General features: G+C 35.0%; 1 protein-coding gene across 8 annotated transcripts in view; it reads left to right on the top strand.

Annotated features, from left to right (window-relative positions):
• ARMC8 (armadillo repeat containing 8) overlaps window positions 1–18,867 on the top strand; it is a 112,176-nt gene that overhangs the window by 49,085 nt on the left and 44,224 nt on the right. For 6 of the 8 annotated variants that reach the window (XM_029213994.1, XM_029213990.1, XM_029213988.1 and 3 more), the window contains 5 exons: window positions 1,630–1,705; window positions 1,802–1,892; window positions 3,590–3,650; window positions 5,681–5,881; window positions 8,915–9,010. In XM_029213994.1, the coding sequence (XP_029069827.1) occupies window positions 1,630–1,705; window positions 1,802–1,892; window positions 3,590–3,650; window positions 5,681–5,881; window positions 8,915–9,010 (525 nt within the window). The remainder of the gene's footprint in view (window positions 1–1,629; window positions 1,706–1,801; window positions 1,893–3,589; window positions 3,651–5,680; window positions 5,882–8,914; window positions 9,011–18,867) is intronic. The other 2 variants (XM_029213989.1, XM_029213993.1) reach the window with 2 other exon arrangements.

The following is an 18,867-nucleotide window of genomic DNA, read 5'->3' as shown; positions in this document are numbered from 1 at the left end:
ACAGGAAAGACCTTGGATTTCCTATTTGAAACCTTTATTTAGCCACACTGACTGAAACTTACAGCATATACCCACATATACATCAACATTTAAAATGTGTTCTGTTTTGTATTTTGACTTAAAAAGTCAAGGGTTTTCAGTTGTGTTAATTAAATTTCTTTACTATCTCTTATATATAGGTAAGCAGTGTCATGAGATACTATCAGGCATTTAGTTAAAACTTTGGTCATTTCATTATTGTCCAACTGGTAAGTTGTAGCAAATATTGGGACACTGTCTTTATTGTGTCACATTAGAACTAAATATGCTAGGAATTTCCTGTAAAGCAGAGAAGCTGTCATTTTTGTCTTCTATCCATTTGCACTGATCCTAGTCTGCTCTTTTTGTCCTTAGCTTTATTGCAGGTCTGCCCTGCTAATATGTACATTTTCCCTACTTCAGACATCCAAAGTTAGATCTTGGTGAAGATCTCACAAGAATAGGAGTGGGGAATGGAACCAGCTTGAAACTAGCCAGAGGCAAGGGAAGGACATATATACTGAGAGCTGCTTCCTCTGCTCTGTACTGTGTGTAGGCTGAGACCAGTCAGCACTTGTATGTCAAGAAACAGTTGCTGGGGTGGCGATTTACTGTTCTTGTTCTTTTCCATCCTCTAGCTTCATTAAGTTCTTCATTTCTTTCTTTTCTTTTCCACACTAGACTTCCTTATCTACTATGGCAAGTTACAGGTTGTAGAAGGAAAAAGGTTTTGGTAACATTACTCTTGCCAAGGTTTGCTCCACTTTCAGAGTGTCATGAACATATTCTAGGTTCCACCTGTAGGCACGTGCTTGTGCTGCAGAGCATTGCCCAAGTGAGGGACAGAGCTTCTTCACACCTCAGCTACCTATCCTGCCAATCTCAGGCTCCACAGGAGAACATCATATATAGACTCAGGCTTGGAAGTGAGGATGAGGTCATCTGGTGAAAGCTGAACAAAAAGAATGAAAAATAACAGCTCTCATAGGAGCTCCTGCAAATTATAAAGTATGTTGTATGTGGTCAAGAGTTTGAGCCCTTGGTATCATCCCACACCAGTTACCTAGTTTTGAGGTATAGTAACGTAATTCATAAGTATTTCTAAAGTTTTAGTTTGGTCCTTTTCGAACTTTTTTCATAACTTTCTTTCCTCTCCTGTTCTCTTCCCCCACTCCCCATCCCATACACAACTACAAGAGTACTCTTTTTTTTTTGGTCTTCTCTTCAGTTCTCTGGTTTGTAATTTGGGAAGAAGAAATGTCCCACTTGAAAGGCAATTAGTAATTGTTATTAAGTTCCCTTTGCCTTACCAGCATTGTATTTTTTACAGCGTTCTTTTAAATTTGAATAGGGATTTATCTAGTTCCATTTTAGTTGCTACTTCCTCCCTGTTTTTTCTTTTCTATTATTTCAAAATTAATTTTAACTTTTTATAATTTTAACTTACTGTACTCTTCAGATATACAGGTCTTATTTTTATTCCCTTGAGTCCTTCCTTTAGTACTTTAGGCAGATTTAAATAGTTATTTCTTCAGAAGAGTTTAGATTCTGAGACATTAAAATTCATATTTGCAAAATTAAAATAAATGCTTTGTTCATTTATTTTTACAGGTTCGAATGCAGGCACTGAAATGCTTCTCAGTTTTAGCTTTTGAAAACCCCCAGGTATCGATGACCCTGGTAAATGGTAGGCTGGAACTTTCAGTGGCACCTACACAATTTAATTTATGAACTTTGTAGATTTAAAGAATTCCTTAATCCTTGTTGTTTGTTTTATTTCTAGTTTTGGTTGATGGAGAATTGTTACCACAAATTTTTGTGAAGATGTTACAGAGGGATAAGCCCATTGAAATGCAGCTCACATCAGCAAAATGGTAAAGGTCAAGACAATGTGGGAAGAAAGACAGTGCTTTATCAATTTAGAGTATTTTTGGACAGCCTAATGAGCTCACTTTCAATCCCCATCTTGTTTTGGGATTTTGAAATTTGAAAGTCATGGGATTATCTCATACCTTCTTAAATGGATGTGAGTTTTATACTCAGTTTACTACTAGTGGCATGCCCAACAAGAACTCTCTTATAACATCTAAGACTACCTACAGAAAATTACTTCATTACATTCCCTTCTTGTATTTCAGTTGAAATAACACAGAATTAGATCAGATTTAACCAACACATATTATGCTAAGTATTACGGCAGGAAAACATAAAGATATAGAAATAGTGAGAATTAGTTGAAGTTGATAACCAAGGCATGATTTCAGAGAATGTGACTTCCTCAATTTTGGGAAAACAAAACAAAGATTCCTCATAGAGATGTGACCATTTATAAGATAGTTATGTAAAGTTCTTATTAGCACAGTTCCTGGCTCATGTAAGCATTCAGTACATGTTAATTCTGTAATTATCAATATATTACCAGATAGGTTTAACACCTGTTATGTAGAGTTCTGTGCTAAGTGAATGGTTTCGTTTCAGTATTTAAGAAGCCGTGGCTTTCTAATATTTTGGCCAGAATGAGGAGTTTTCAGTGAATCACTCCTGCATCATGAATTGTTTTCTGTTTGTTTATATGATTTGTATTTTTTGTTTGTCTGCTTTTTTGTCTTCAAAACTGAGCATTTGCCTTTTTGTTAGTAAGGTTATACTCTCATGGAACTGGTTTCAAAAAACAATGTAGTAACAAATCTTAAGATAATGATAACAGCTATAAAGAATTCATCTCCTACAGTGTAAGTAAGGAGTTTTACTGACTTGTTTATAACTTTCCCTAGAAGCCAGAACATGGGGTATTTTAGGCTTTTTTCCCTCCAGCTTACCAAAGGAATCTAATTCAAAAAGGAAAGCCATTAATTTAAGTTTCTTAATTGCTTAATGTTCAGTACTTGCTTAGAGAGTAGAAAGTAATTGTATTCTTATTCACAGCCAGATATAATTGTGAAGGTAAATTGTTTTTCAGTAGAGCCAAATCACTAATTAATTCTCAAAGCCACTTCTGGTAACCTCTGACTAGTTAGTTAATATCTTAACTAATTAATATCTTAACTAGTTAATATCTTAACTATCTTAGCTAATAGGGATAGCTATAAGTGTTACAAGTTAAATGCTGCTTCTGTGATACTTCTACCACTGCTCTTGGAGTTGAAATATCCCAACTTAACTTCATTTAAATTTAGATACTTTGTTAACTTTATATTTTATTTAAAAATTTTTTCCTTTTTATTATGGAAAATTTCAAACAAAAAGTATAGAGAAAAGTATAGAGAACTCCAGTGTGCCCAGCACCTTGCTTTATCGTTTACCCATTCATTCGGCCATTTATTTTTAAAACAATTTTGTAGGTATTTTAAAAAACTTCTGGCTTACTGTCTGCCTATATCACATAGTTTTCTTTGACTATTTAATTAACAGAATCTCAGATAAGGGAGTGTCAAAACCTTCTCCCTCAAGATAAGTAAGAGTAGTTGTCTTTTTTTTTCCCCATAATATCTTAAAGGCAAGTAGGTGGTGGTTGTTGTTTTTAAAGCTTTAAAACACAAGCAAAAACTTACTTTCTGCCATCTTATTCCAGTTTAACTTACATGTGTAGAGCTGGAGCAATTCGGACAGATGACAACTGTATTGTATTAAAGGTGAGTGAATTAATTCTTTCTAAAAACATGTGAAAATTATCCAGGCATATAAGTGTTGAATATAAATATTTGTATTCCTATTTATTTTTACACATTTATCACTATGGTATGCGTGCACAGCATGAAATAATATTAAAACACCATGCTTTTCAGTGGGATGACATGTAGTTTTAAAAAATTGGTTTTAGATATGTTTTGAAAGTCAAAGTAAATCCTTCCTTGTCAAACCTTTTTCACTTTTATGGCAATTAGAAGGATGTAAAAATTATAAAAATGTGTAAAATTCAGGTTAAATAGAAAATATATTTTAGTCCTTGATTTTCATTAAGTTTGCAACACAGTTTTGTAGGCAAGCAGTTCACTAACTCTATAGATAAAGACTTTATTTCACCCACATGGCAGATAATCAAAAGGCATAATGAGAAAGAATAAGTAAATAACACATGAAAGCAATCATCATTATTGTGGTGTGTCAGATGCAACTAGAACTCAGAAAAGCCCAGATAAAAGACTAGCCCTTAAAAGTCCTAAGACCTGGATTCTGGTTTTAGCACGTCCACCACTGACTGGGTCGGTAGCCTTGGGCACATCCCTTATTCTTGTGGTGCCTCAGACTCCTAATTATGAAAATGGAAGCAATAATTCCTGTTCATCTATCCCAAAGGGATATTGAGAATAACAATGTATTAAATACATTAAACAGCTTTTAGTTATAAAGAACAGAACAACTGTAAGTAAATTGATAGTGTGTCACTTTATGAATGTGAGATCTCATTATCAGTGTTCAAAATGAACCCAAGGATAAAAGAACATTAAGAAGATTAATGTTTCCTTTAGTCTTTGGTGAAGCAAGACAGTTTAATGAGATCTGAGGACCTCCTAAGTAAATAGCACTGCATAGAGGGCTTCCATGCCCTTACTTAACTGCTCTCCCCCTCCTTTTCTTTCTCATTGGTAAACTAGGTTAATAAGTATCTTCTTTGTGTAGTAGTTGTGAGCATTAAATTCAATAATCCATGAGTTTATGGTATTGATAAATGTTGGTAACTGTTCCAAGGAAAATAAGAATAGGCTTTCTTCTTGGAAGCCTAGGGTCATATTTAAAAGATGGAACCAGCCTGATAAGAAATCAGCAGTGAACAATAAAGTGCTGAACTCTGTGGTCAAGCTATAATAGGAACTTAGAAAAGAACAAAGCATAGTTGCCTGCGGTTGTAGAGGAAGTCTTCCTGTAATTCTGATGTTTCAGTTTCTATTTCCACATTATCCTTTAAAGTTGATTCATCAGCCTTAGAAATATAAACATGGGATATTTTTATTGAGAACCTAATGTAGAGAAATTACCAAGACCAGTGCCAAGGTTTTTGAAGGACCTCAGAAGTAAAATTGGACTAGTAGATATCACAGTCATTCCACGGAGTTCTCTGGAGAACTTAGGAACTGTGATTGATGCATTCCACTTGGATTACAGGAGAACTGGTAGAATCTGACTAATGGGAAGATCACTGAGTTTTTAAAGCTGCATTTTGTTTTTGCAACTGTAAGTATTAAACTCTAAACAAAAATTGAAAGTCATCCCAGCTATATCACACACATTAAGGAAAAGATAGCATACTTCTTCTAAGACAAAATCGTTCCTAATTAAACTGCTGGATGTATTTTAGGTAAATAAATATGTAGACAGGGCAGGAGCATCAGAAATGATTTATTAGGGATTCTTAAATGTCTTTTGTAAGGTTGTACAATAAAGCTTCAGTCTTACCGATCACAAGAGCCTAATTAGACTTTATATTAATGTGCTTTGAATATATGTTTAGTTTAGTGTGCCAGTGTAAATGATTAATATGCACTGAATTTTGTGTGTTTTTACATTCCAAAAAAAACTTTTATCCTCTGAAAGTCTTTATTGAAACATTTGATCACAAACATGACTCCCAGTAAAAACTGTGGGGTTGATATAGTTACTATATGATCTCCATCATGCTTTTGCGTTTACCAGAAAGCAAATAATTAATATCACTACCTTCCAGACATTGCCTTGTTTGGTTCGAATGTGCAGTAAGGAGAGGTTACTAGAGGAGAGAGTTGAAGGAGCTGAGACACTCGCCTATCTGATTGAACCAGATGTTGAGCTACAAAGAATTGCTAGCATTACTGATCACCTCATTGCCATGCTTGCTGATTATTTCAAGTATCCCAGCTCTGTGAGTGCCATCACTGATATTAAAAGGGTATGTTCTCTTTTCCTTTTCAGCAGCTCAAGAGAGGGATTTTTAAAAAGATTTTCTTACTGTTCACTACTTTTGAACCAATTGATAATTAATAGTTCAGAGCCCTTTTAAATAAAGAAATCTTTTAGTAACGTAGATGATGTCACTTTATGAGTTTTGAATCCAGTTTGTTTCATGTTTATTGTCAGAAGTTTTTTTAGTAAGGAGATAATCAGAAAATTGCATCCCAAATTCCCAGCTAACCCCAAAATAGTGGGGTCTCTAAGCTGGTTATTGACATTATATCAACATCATCTAATGCTTTTGAAAGTCCCAGAATCAGCTTTGTCACTATATTCTCATTCTTTAGGACAAGGGTAATCTTTTGTTCCAGGCGACTGAGTGGCTTTATTTTACTCTCCGCCACTGTCTTTTTCTTTCGCTACCTTTTCTTCTAATTTTTGCCATCTCTTCTTTCTTTTCTGCAGTTTCAAACTGTGCTTTGGGCCTGCTAGTGACAGCTAAAGCACCATCTAACCTCTAGTTTGAGACCATCAAGGACCAAATTGTGCTAACTTTTTCTCAAACTATAAGTTCCTCAGAGTAGGTAGATATTCTTTTTGGCTTTTTTTCTCAACGTGTTTGTCATATCCACTTCTCTAAGCATGAGAGATAAATATTCTGTTAGAGAAAGTTTATTTAAGGAGGTCATGGTATAGAGAGCATTGCCTCCTAAATAGTAACCAGTACTGTTTCACAAATGTGACTGTATTTTTGATGCCACTGGTCCCAATGGTAAATTTTTTTTAAACTATTCTCTTGACCTCTCCCATGCCCCTGAGTTCCAAAAAACTTCATCCGGTAGGCAACTGTTCGTTTGGCATTTAACACTGAAAATAAAACAAACTATTAAGGGTATAACTTTTCTCTGCCTCAGAAAGGGCCTAAAATAACTTCCATTGATATTTGTATTAATGTACACTGCCCTTTATGTATTAAAGTTATGTGCCTGCTCTTCCTTCAGCAGTATTGTTTTTCTAGTAGAAGTGATAGGTTATATTGAAGCAGCTGCCTTGTCTGTTTTCCCTCTGGCTACTTGCTCACTGACACAGTAACTCAAAGTACAAAGACATATGAGCAAGTCCTAACTACGGCCTCCTGAACACCCTTAGCTGACCATGGCAGCAAGGCAAATAGAACACTTTGATGGACATGAGAGTGAGGAGACATAGTTACAAGAACGTCTAGCTTACACATGTGCAAAAATTTAACTAGTATATAGAAGATTATCCCTTTTCTTAGGGTTTTTCCATTTTATTTCCATCACAGTAAAACTGGAATAATAATAACTTTTTTTAAAATCTCCTAAACTTGAATATTAGTTTGTTTTGTCATCTTTATTTTTGATGATGGATTATCCAGTGGTTCCTGACATACAAGTATAGGTACTAGACCCATAAGAGAGACTTTTTTACATGTTAATAAATGTCTGATTTTCATTGTATTTTAGTCCAAGTCAATATTCTAATAAATGTTATGACTGGAAAGTAGTTAAGACATAAGAATAGATATTTTAGAACTTACACATCAAAATGAGTGTCATATATTGGGAGGTTCCTCCCATAAACCATCAGTACCTGCTTTGATCAAAATATTTGGGGAGCTACTCTTAATAATTGCCTTCAGAACCCAACTGAGTTTTAGTTTTTTACTGTGGAGTTTTTGTTGTTGTTGTTACTCTAAATGATGTTACCCAGTTGGATTTCCCCCTCTTCACACACCAGTGACAGTTAACTTAAAACTCTCTTAGTTGATGAAAATATGTTATTATTGTCAGGGTTTTCTTGCTAGTGTGCCATTCAGTTCTTTAGGAATGTTCAAAAGAGGGTCTCAGAATATTATGAACAACACCTATATCTTTGCATAAGGGTGAACCTTTCCAAGACAACTCATTTGGAAAAAGTTGTAATCATTTGGATAAGTTATATCTCTTAGTTATAAAATTATTTACTTTACTGATATGCCTTATATATTTACTGGTTCATATTTAGTCACTGAAAGTGTCCTGAGAACACGGTTCTCTTTTATTTTTATGGTAGTTTGGTGATAAATCAGGTATATGGAAGAATTGATAACTGAGAAAGCCAGTTATGCATATGAAAAGATAGCATTAATTGTTTCATACCAGTAAGTAATTTTAATAAATTTATCCCAAAAAAGCCCCCTGAACATAATTCTCAGATAGCTGTAATAGGTAGTAATGGTTACCATGGTCTGTTGTTTATTAAGCATTTTTACAAAGGTTTTCCTGCTTCTAAAAGCTTTTTAAATGCTGAAATTTGGTTAGCACTATTAAAGTTTAGGAAAACCTTCTAAAGATACTGTTGCAGCAGCACTCAAGTTATCAGCTGTATTCCGGGGTTAGAAAGGCCTGAGTGTGCCATTTTTTTTGTTTTGTTTTGTTTTAATTTAATTAATTAATTAGTTGCAGCATGTGGGATCTAGTGCCCTGACCAGGGATCGAACCCAGGGCCCCTGCATTGGGAGTGTGGAATCTTAGCCACTGGACCACCAGGGAAGTTCTTGTGCCGTGTTTTTGGAGAGCATTTCAAAGAGTTGGTGGGAAATTCCCTGGTGGTCCAGGGACTCTGTGCTTCCACTGCAGGGGACACGGGTTCGATCCCTGGTTGGGAAGCTAAGATCTCGTGTGCCGCGTGGCACAGCCAAAAAAAAAAAAAAGAGCTGGTGCTAGCAAGCACCAGTGCCACTAAAGCTACCATCTAGAAACACTGAATTTTTAAGGCTCAAAGGTTCACAAAGATTTTTCATATACCAGTGTCACATTTTAGACAGAAGCAGACTGCAAGAATTCCAGGTCATGTTGACACAGACACAGCAAGGTCTCAGTCATATGTGAGCAGAAACCCAAAATAACCAGCACTGATACGTTAATAGTTGTTAAAACATATTTTTTCTTCAACTCTACTTTATTAGTTTTATTGAAAATTTAATTTGTGGACTGGGTTGGAACGTATCGTTTTTTCCCTCCCATAGCTTGATCATGACTTAAAGCATGCTCACGAACTTCGCCAGGCTGCATTCAAGCTCTATGCCTCTCTCGGAGCAAACGATGAAGACATCCGGAAGAAGGTGAGTCTGGGAGAGGGGCGTCCCCCAGTCCTGACAGCCAGCAGGCAGGGAGTGACGTCAACCTGAAAGTCGTGGTGAAGAGCACTAACAGTGACTGTTTGAATATAATAAAACAGAGTGACTAAAGGCATAATTGAAGAATGAATGGGACCCGGATTTGGGGGGTTGTTTGTTTGTTTTTAGAACATAGAGTGGCATGGCCGTGCTGGAATGACAAATAACTGGCGTGCTTTGTTGTGTCATTAATATGGATTATTGTGTTGCACATTTTTGCATGTGTTCTGATAAAAATCAATTCTAGCACTGTGAAGCTTCAGACACCTTGAAAGACCTAACACTAGAATTGTAAATGTTATTTATGGAAATACTTTCCAATGCCATTGAGAAATTCAAATCTCTATTGTATATTGTTCTTTGATATGTGGCTTAGTTATGTTTTGATTTTTTTTTGCTACTGTGCAAGTTCGATGTGAATAAAATCTTTGTGGAATAATGATTTTATGTTTAGTGAGTGGTCATCTGAATTTTCCAGCTCCCAAAAAATGTGTCACTGCTATAGCACCTTATGTTATTACAGCCTAGTCCAACACTGAGCTCATGTTCTTTATGAGAATAGTTCTAAGCAGGGAGTAAAGTATTGTGGTAAGCTCTGATCTGGCTCCCTCCACAAACCAAAAGCCTGGAGCTTACTACTCAAAAAAAACCCTGTATAATCTAATAAATTATAAACAAGGCTTTTAGGAACATCAGTAAATTAATTCATATGTTCTGTCTTGATGAGCCATAGCAGAGAGCAAATTGCGTTATTATTTACTGAATGTGGCAGTTTACTAAATCTCCCCATCTTGCATTGGTATTTTAAGGAGCACTGTGAGAGAAATCACAAAGTATTGGGACTTTAACATGATTTAGAGAAGTACTTTGGGCTTGTAGAAAGAGAAGTATGGAATTAACTGTAGGTTTATTGAAATAAATTGTACCATTCTTGGAGAAAATTGAAATTAATAGCAGTAAGATCAGTAAGATTAGATATGTAAGTAGCTTTGCTTTAAAATCAGTGCAGAAAACACAACTAAGCTGAATGTTTTCCATGTACCTCAATTTAGTTCAGTTAACAAGATGTTTTTGACTTGAAGTGTTCTAGTAAATATCTATGAAAATCCTTTTTGACACCTCTGAGCTTTCATTTGTAAAATGTTACTTGAAGGCAAACATACTAGTGATATGATTTTCCCTATGTCTAATCATGATTTATGAATGTTGTTCATATGTTTCATTCAGTTTAGGTACATGGTGTATTGCAAGGGAAGAGGCTTTTATGGCAATTCATATAGATAAAACATTTTTTAAAAATTGACATGGACTGTATAACTTAAACCATCCCCAAACAAATCATTATGTATTTATTAGGGCCCAATGGAAAGAGGAGAGGTATTTTACCCAGTCTTTTAGTTGAAGAAGGCCATGCCATGGACTGAAAGGGAGATAGATAGATGGACCAGAATGGGGGAAAATAGGATGTCCATTTGTACTTCTTTGTACTTTTTTGTTAATAAACTATTGTTTTGGAATTAATGACTTTAATTTGTGATATCATGTTCTAGAAATATAACGTAACAGTCTGGTGATCAGTAGTCTATTAAGACTTGTATTTATAATGTGTATAATTTCCTGGTAAGGCTAATCCTGATAATTTCTGTAGAAAGATAACAAATAAAGAATAAGTTATAATTATTATAGTTTTTTGTGTGTGCTGAAGAAAAGATACTATAGTATGCCTATGTAATGGGGATTATATAGAGTTTTTAGGAACATATTTAATTTCTGGGAAATCAAGTGAATTAATTTATAGTTCATAGCAACTACTGAAGAGAGAAATTGTAAATTGGAAAATATAAAGTAATTTTGTGATAAAATCTGCGTGAAAACGGTTCTTAGGAGTGGAGAATTTTTATTTTCAGTGTATAAAAATGATAAATGTTAACTCTTCCTTTGAATGCGTTTATTTCTATTCTATTTTTGTTGAAATAATTATTTGGATAGATTTTTATTTACTTTCTCCATGAAATATTTATTTACCTTTTACACTTCTGCCTTAACTTTGATTGTATTTCTTTTTTTGGTGTAGATTCTTAAAGTACAATGTTTATTATTGTTTTATTTTTTAATGCAATTTTTATACTTGCCAAGATGGAATTTCAGTTTACTGAGTTGATGAGTGGACAATCTCTGAAAGAAATTTCAAAGAGTATAGACCTATTTCCACCCCATCCCTCACCCCACCCCCCAGCCAAACACAAAAGCTTATTTATTCCAGGATAAAAGTATGAAATGTTCAGTTGGTCTGCCCTTTAAATTGAAAATGGTAATGTAATTCAGTAAATATAGGAAGTAACATATATCCCATTGCCCTATATGACCAGTTAAGGGAATGAGGCAGAATGAATAGAAAACTAAAGCAAAGAGATAGAGACAGTGAGAGGTATACACAGCAGTAAAGGAGAAAGATACAAGCCTCCTCTCTTCATGGAATTATGGCTCTATCTTATTGCTTGTAAAGACTGCAAAAGGCCTGCTGTGACTTCATTTCTTAATAGCTTCTCTCTGGGCCACACAGAACTAAGCTGAAGACTGAATATGACCTGTAGGTCAGAGATTTACCACTCCTGCTTTGAAGCAGTGTTAGTGTGTTCGCATTAAAAGAAACCAACTGTATAACAAACAGTCCCTGGAACCTAATAAGCACTCAATAAATATTGTGGAGTGGATACAGAGAGATGAATATAGAAATGAAAATGCAGAAATCATACACAGAGTGATATTTCTCTTAATACACCTAGATCTTTCTGTATCCTTCTGTGCAGAGCAAAGTTGGTATCCTAATTCCTAGCTTGGCATCCTTTATCACTCTGTGGCATACCTACAAATTTCCTGATTTCCTGTGGTGTCCTGTCAGTGAAAGGGTGGAAAGAGTCCTGCGGTGAAAGTGGAAAACATTACCATTGGCTGTGACATGAAAAGGGAGAAGAAGCCCAAGAAAAGATGAAGGGCCACTCACCTTGGCAACAGATGTGGCCTGGCCATATTAAACTTAGAATAATTCAAGGATTTTGGTTAGGGAAAGCAAGGGCAGAGCAGGAGTTAAGAGCTTGCTGAAAGAAGGGTCCAGAGCACATTAGCAGTAACTGCACTGACAGCAATGCCAGGTAAAAATTAGCTGTAATCTCTGCCATGGGGAAAGTCTGCAGTTTCTAACAGTCTTTACCACCTAGTAATGCTGACTAAGAAGCATAAGTTCAGTTAATGGGGCAGTAACAAAGAAGTTAAGACAACTAACAAATTATTTTAAGTACTGGCATCTCAATCAAAACCCCAGTCAGTTGGCTAAGTCATGCAGAGGCAGCAGTGGCAAATTACAGCAGTCCTATAATTGTGAGGCCCATTGTTTTATAACAAAGAATTGCTTTTTTGAAGACCATCACTTGATTGGTACCTGTTGATCATCAATTAGGTTGGAAATTTAAAAGGATGGTCTCTCTTTTACTTCCTTCAAGGAGCTTGTAGAATTTATCAGAAATAGCTAGGAAGTATAAATTGAGGAAAATTAGAAATTTTAAATATAAATTAAAATTCAAGGAAATTAATAAACGTAACAGGACATTATTTTTATTTTTGATAAAAATAAAACATGTTACAAATGCAGTACTTATTGTAGCCTTTGCTTCTTTGAGATATCTGACTAATGGAGCTTTTCAGAAAGCTTTCCTCTTGGATTTTGAGTACTTACATTTTAGCTGGAGATCCCTTTTGAGGAACTAGAATGTAAGCTCCATGAGGGCAGGGAGTTTTTATATTTTGTTCCTCACTGTATTCCCAGCATCTACAATACTATGGGGTGTGTAGTTGGCACTTACCAATATTTGAAGAATGAATGGGTGAATGGAAAAAACGAATGGACAAATGAATATTTGAACTCTATTGCAAAATTGCATTGTTAAGCACCATTAATTGTGTTATATATGGGCCTCTGCATTAAGAACTTTCATAACTTTGCTAGCAATTTTATGGGTATGTGAAGAGAGGAGATTTAAAATAGAGGAAACCTACATCTGATCACATAGGCAAGGGGTTTCACTATACTAGCATAGAGAAAATGTAGGAAATTCCCATTTTCAAGAGGCAGACAATACCAAGGGCGTGTCTTCTACTTCTTTGATGTAGGTCAAAGAGAACATGTTTTATGGTATGGTACTTGTTTAATTTTGAAATAATTTTTACCATTATTTCTTAGTTGTTTTCCTTTTTAAATGTATGATTTTTTAAAATTTATAACATTCACAAGTGTGAATCTGGACCAGTTTTTTTCCCCTAGGGATAAAAGTATGATTTGGTTTATAGAAATTAGACCGACTGCCAGGAATCAACCTATCCTATAAAGTGATATACACCTGTATAAAATATTCTCAATGAATGTCAGATTTTTATGAAAATCATAATTAGTGAAGGTCAGTAATTTAACTCAATTTTACATAGATTGATTGAACTGCCTACATTGTATAAACAATGTCAGATGGGTGGAGGGAGGGGGAAAACGGTAAGGTGAGATAAAGAGGAATAAAGACACAGCCTCACTACTCAGCATTTATAATAAAACCTCAGTATGTCTGAGGAAAGTAAGGAATGGCCAGTAAGAATTTGCTAGGGGCTCAAAGAATTATTTGGAACCAATTAAAATGGGTATGGTGATATCAATGGAGCAGTCCTTGAATCACTTTGGAAATTAATAATTTAATATTTTCTAAATGCCTTTTATATCTTCAAGAATTGATAACATAAAATCTTAAGGCTTTACTCCCTGGCGAGGGCAGGGGGGGTGCCTGCGGAACAGTCACAGTGGTGTGTACATGATGTATGTGAAGAAGGTAGCAAAGCGTGAGATGTTTTTTTCTTTTTAAACTGAACAATTTTTTTTTTCCTGGGCAATTTTTTTGAGAAGTACAGGGAGAAAAAAATAAAAGGAAAACAAAGAAGAATGAGAATTTTTCTAGTCTCTTTTTCCTAGCAAAGGAAGTTATATCTACAGGGACATTGTGAGGATGAGCTCTCTAATGTATTGAAACTGTTTAGCACAGTGCCTGTAGGTGCTCAGTAAATCGAAGCATTTATTAGACTATCTTAAATAACTTCATTGGAAGATTAAAAATATATATTTTTAAGTATTGGGAGAAAAGCTGAGCAGTGTTGGGGCATAAATAAAGAAGGTTTACAGTGAAAACTGACTTTATGCTATAAATTTCCAAGACTACTAGTTATTCCTTCTAGTAAAAAGAATATTTATACTTCAGAAGCATCAGCTCTTTTTTATAGTTTATCTCTTATTAAAATGACAAGATGTCTTCTTACTCTTATAATTATATTTTAAAATATATTTAAAATACTTGTTTTCAAAACTGTTGCTATAGCATACCCTCTGAAGCACCAAATGTAATATTGCTTTTCTTGGAGTTAAATAGAATATACAATATAAATCAATAATTTGTTAGTATCATAAGTAGTAGATGTCTTGAGAAAAGTAAGGAGGCCAAATTCTGTCTAACGTTGTTTATCTAAGTATTACTTATTACTGTCTGTGGTTGCCATAGATGTCATTTCTCCAAAGGGTCATCATTCATATGAAACCATATCTCAAATACATGTGTTCAAATTTTGAACAAATGTAAATCTTCTATGTTTTAGAAGTTACACGATTTTAAAGTATATTTGTAAATTTAGGTCAGTTTTTCTTAATATCTTTCTGCTATCTCTTAAACTTGATAAGCACTTCACTTTGAACATTTTAATCATTTGTTATTGCTTGATTTTATTACTAGTTGGTCTTCTGTGTAACAGTATAATTGTACCATGAATTTATATTTTAAAACATTTTGTGAAGTTCAGTAATTCTAAATGATCATTTCAGAGGTACACTGTCAAAATTCTGTATTTGTCTCTGCCGTGAAATCAGGCAGATGCAAAAAATCCTTTCTGAGCCTTAGTCTACATGTTGAAACAAATGCCTTGAACATTTTGAAGGTTTTCGACGGTACCACAGAAGTAGCACCCTTCAGGACTTGGTTCTGCTACTGAATAACAACAAATTCATTCAGAATTCAGAATTCCTTGACTTAATCTGTGGTTAAATTGTTAGTTATCGCCTGAAAGCTAATCTACCAAAGAATTTTAAATGAACTCTGCAACACTGATTCATGATGGTAAGTATTTTTAAAGAGTTCACCATGACAGGACTAGGTTTTGCCACTTGCCCACAGTATTGAGACCCTTGGCCTTCAGCATACTGAAAGAAGCAAACCTGGGAGTGATAATGCTATATACAGAATAGAGGTATTTATAAAATCAAGTAATGAACTTATATTTCAGAGTTTCATTAAGTGGAAACAAAATTGAGTGTTTTACTGTTATTTGTGGTATTGTAGTTGCATAAATCATTGAATTATACTTCTTGTTTTTTTTTAAATAGGAAGTACAGATTGATTGTTTCATTAGTTATTCACAATCTAAGACAGGTGATTATAAACCAAGAAATGGGCTAAAATATGGTCTATATTAGATCTGTAGAACTAAAATTAGTGACTTAGTTGGATTTTCAAGAATTTTCTATCTGGAAATGAATGAAATGTTTGGGATGATAAAATTTGTGGAGTAGTAGACCTTGAGAAGATTGAGTTTGTGATGAAGAACCAGAACCAGTGCTACACTCTTTCCTGTGATTAAAATGCTAGCACAGGAGTCAGCAAACTATATCCTGTGGGTACTTATTACCTATGTAATTATCCTGTAGCGTGTGAGCTAAAAATGGTTTTTGCATTTTTAAATGGTTGGAGGAAGAAAACCGAAAGAAGAAGAATATTTCCTGACATATGAAAAGTAAATTAAATTCAAATTTGTGTCCATAAAGTTTTTCTCTCTTTATCTTTTTTCAACTTTATTGAGATATAATTGACAAAATGTCTATCAAGTTTTATTGGAATATAGCCACGTTGATTTGTTTATGTGTTGCCTGTGTCTGTTTTGCACTGCAGTGGCAGGTTGAGATGTTGGCTGCACAATCACAAGGCCCACAAAGCCTAAACTAAAATATTTACCATCTGGCCCTTTGCAGAAAAACTTTGCCCACCCTGTGCGAAAACTGCATAGCTTAAACAGAAACGACCATAAACCAGTTTGATGAAAAACTGCATTTCCCATTTGCCTCTTCACACTGAACCACAGAAAGAAATGGGACCCTACCAAAGCCCAGGATCGGGGTGGGGCGCGGAGATCAGTTGTCTGACTTCCTGAAAGAGAGGCATTATCAAATGTTGACAGTATAACACTGTCACTGGGTTCTTTCCTATATGCTGATTCCCTTGTTTGAATGATTTTGGCATGTGACAGAACCCAGACAAATTGGGTAATAACTATGACTTTTGGTTATGGTAGGATAACCAAAAGATTATCTGTGTATTAGATTAGATTAGTGTATTGATCTGTGTATTAGATTAGATTCTGTGTATTGATTAGCAGAGTTGCCAGAATAAGATTAAGAGAAATGAGAAAAATTAAGATCCAGTTGCCTTATTAAGCAAATATCCATTCAGCCTTTGCTATATACAAAACCTTGCGTTAGGTGGTATGGGGGCATGTAAAAGGCATGTAATTAAGTATTTACATCAAGAGATAATCTGGGGAATGAAATTTAACAGAACTACCATTTATTGAGCACTTACTGTGTGCTGGGCACTGTGCTGATAATCAGCGTTAGCACATTATCTCCCTTAAACCTTATACAACCTTGTAATATAACTATTGCAGATCAGGAAACAAGGGATTTGACCAAGACCACACAGCTAATAAGTGATAGCCCCTGCCTCGTGTCCCAGTCTCTCTGACTCCAAAGCCTATGCTGTTAACCTCTTCATTACTTTACTCATGTAGAATTAAATGCCATTACTAGAGCCAAACTATGATATGAAATGGCAAGAAGTGTCAGTGGAGAATGTGTGATAGCCTGAAGTAGTGCTATGAATTCAGAAAACTTAATAGTTTGGTTGCAAAATATCAGATTCAGAAAATGTGTCTTTTCTCTCACACAGTTTTTGGTACAAAGTGGATAATGAGATGCTTTAATCATGTCCATTTATTCATCTGGCATTTATGATACACCTCCTCCTTTGTGCCCAGGAATGAAGCAGAAGACTAGTGTGTACTTGTGGGAGCTTACAATTTAAAGCAGCTAAGGAATGAGACACTAAATTGCTGTGTAGTAATTCCAGGGCCTTGGGTGTATGTAAAAAGTCTCATCTGCATTGAAAGCCAGTTTTGCCACGATCCACCCAAATATGATTAAAATAAGGCTGTAATTGAAGTCCATTTATATACTATAAAGAAGTTTACTTAAAAGCATTCTCACCTTTTCCTTCCGAGGTATTAAGGAATGAAAGATCTCCATATCTGTTTTACTTCTGCATAATTGGAAATGTTTTTCTGAGGCCACTATCTTGACATGATTACACTGTAAATTAATGTTCTGGAAAGGAAGCATCCAGAGTTAATGATGTCATTTCAGAATTTTATTTTGTAGACAGCTTCCTTATGGAGTAGATTTAAACTTGAGGCAGCATTTTGAAATCTTTTAGTAGTTATCTCTTATCAAGCTGTAATGTTCATAACTGGAATGTAAGTTCCATAAAAGCAGTATTTGGTAGATACTATGCTTGTATTTATTGAGTAAATTGTGTATGTCTGGACATTAGAATTCAGCCAGCCAACCTGTAGGATAATTAAGACTATAGGTCTTACACAAAGCTGTGGCGTGCACAGCTTTGTGTAGAGTAGGGGCTGAGCGGGGCCACTGTGTTGCACAGTTCTTAGGGCAGTGCATCATTCAGATCCCTGGCAAACAGTAAGAGATGGAAGGGAAGTTTCTAGTTCTGTTGTTTGAATAGTCACTTATAATGGTTTTATTTATGTGCTAAAATAAAAGTGTAAATCAGCAGCTGTTTAGGTTCTATTCTGCCGTAAAGCTAATGGTTGAACTTTAAAAATTGAACTCTTATGTGTAGAGAAATATTTTTTTGATAGAGGAAGTGTTGATTTATTTTTAGACATTATAAGTATTTCTCACACACTGTGTTTGTATTTTTGGTTTTAGGAGAAGGACAGGTCGGGCCAAGAGAGTTCTCTCACTTTTCCCTAAAGTATAGAAAAGTTTAGAACTTTGAGTTTTTCTTCTAAGCATTTAACATAAATGAAGTTTCCCAGCTATTAAGAAGGTAAAAAGGTCCTGAGGTAGGAATTACAAAATACCACTTAAAGAGGCTTAAAAGCAAGAATGAAATATAGAAGCTTAAAAACAGGCCCACTCGAAGAACCCCCTCCTCTTTGTCCTCCACTTCTAAAGTGAAGTGATAACTGCTCCCAGGCTTAGACCTGCAGGAGAGCTTAGATGTTAATTTAGTTCAGTGCCTTCAAGAGAAAGGACCAAAAGGAGGCCCTGCAGATCAACTCTTATGATGTTTTGTTTTTCAATTTCTCTGGCTAAGATGTTACAGAAAAACCCAAACGAAGTTTTGGGCCAACCCAGTATTTCTCCCAACCCCCTGTCTCCCAAGATTGTGGAGTTAGAGAAGTCTGGTATGAATGTGGATGTAAAGAGCGATAGAAGACTGAGAGAAGGGAAGAAATGCTTTGTAAAATGTTTACTGAGACTCCAGAATACAATGTTTTGATCAGTAGTCTGTCCTAAGAGAAGCTGTGATCTTTTAGAAAAAAAGCCTCTGGTAAAAACTACCTTTTTTTTTTTTTTTTTTTTTTTTTTT

The sequence above is a fragment of the Monodon monoceros genome, unplaced genomic scaffold (assembly GCF_005190385.1).
Source record: "Monodon monoceros isolate NGI ecotype Baffin Bay Population unplaced genomic scaffold, NGI_Narwhal_1 Super_Scaffold_11, whole genome shotgun sequence".
Lineage (NCBI taxonomy): Eukaryota > Metazoa > Chordata > Mammalia > Artiodactyla > Monodontidae > Monodon > Monodon monoceros.
The sequence above is the reverse complement of the archived record's forward strand: the minus strand, read 5'-3'. Positions and strand labels throughout refer to the sequence as shown.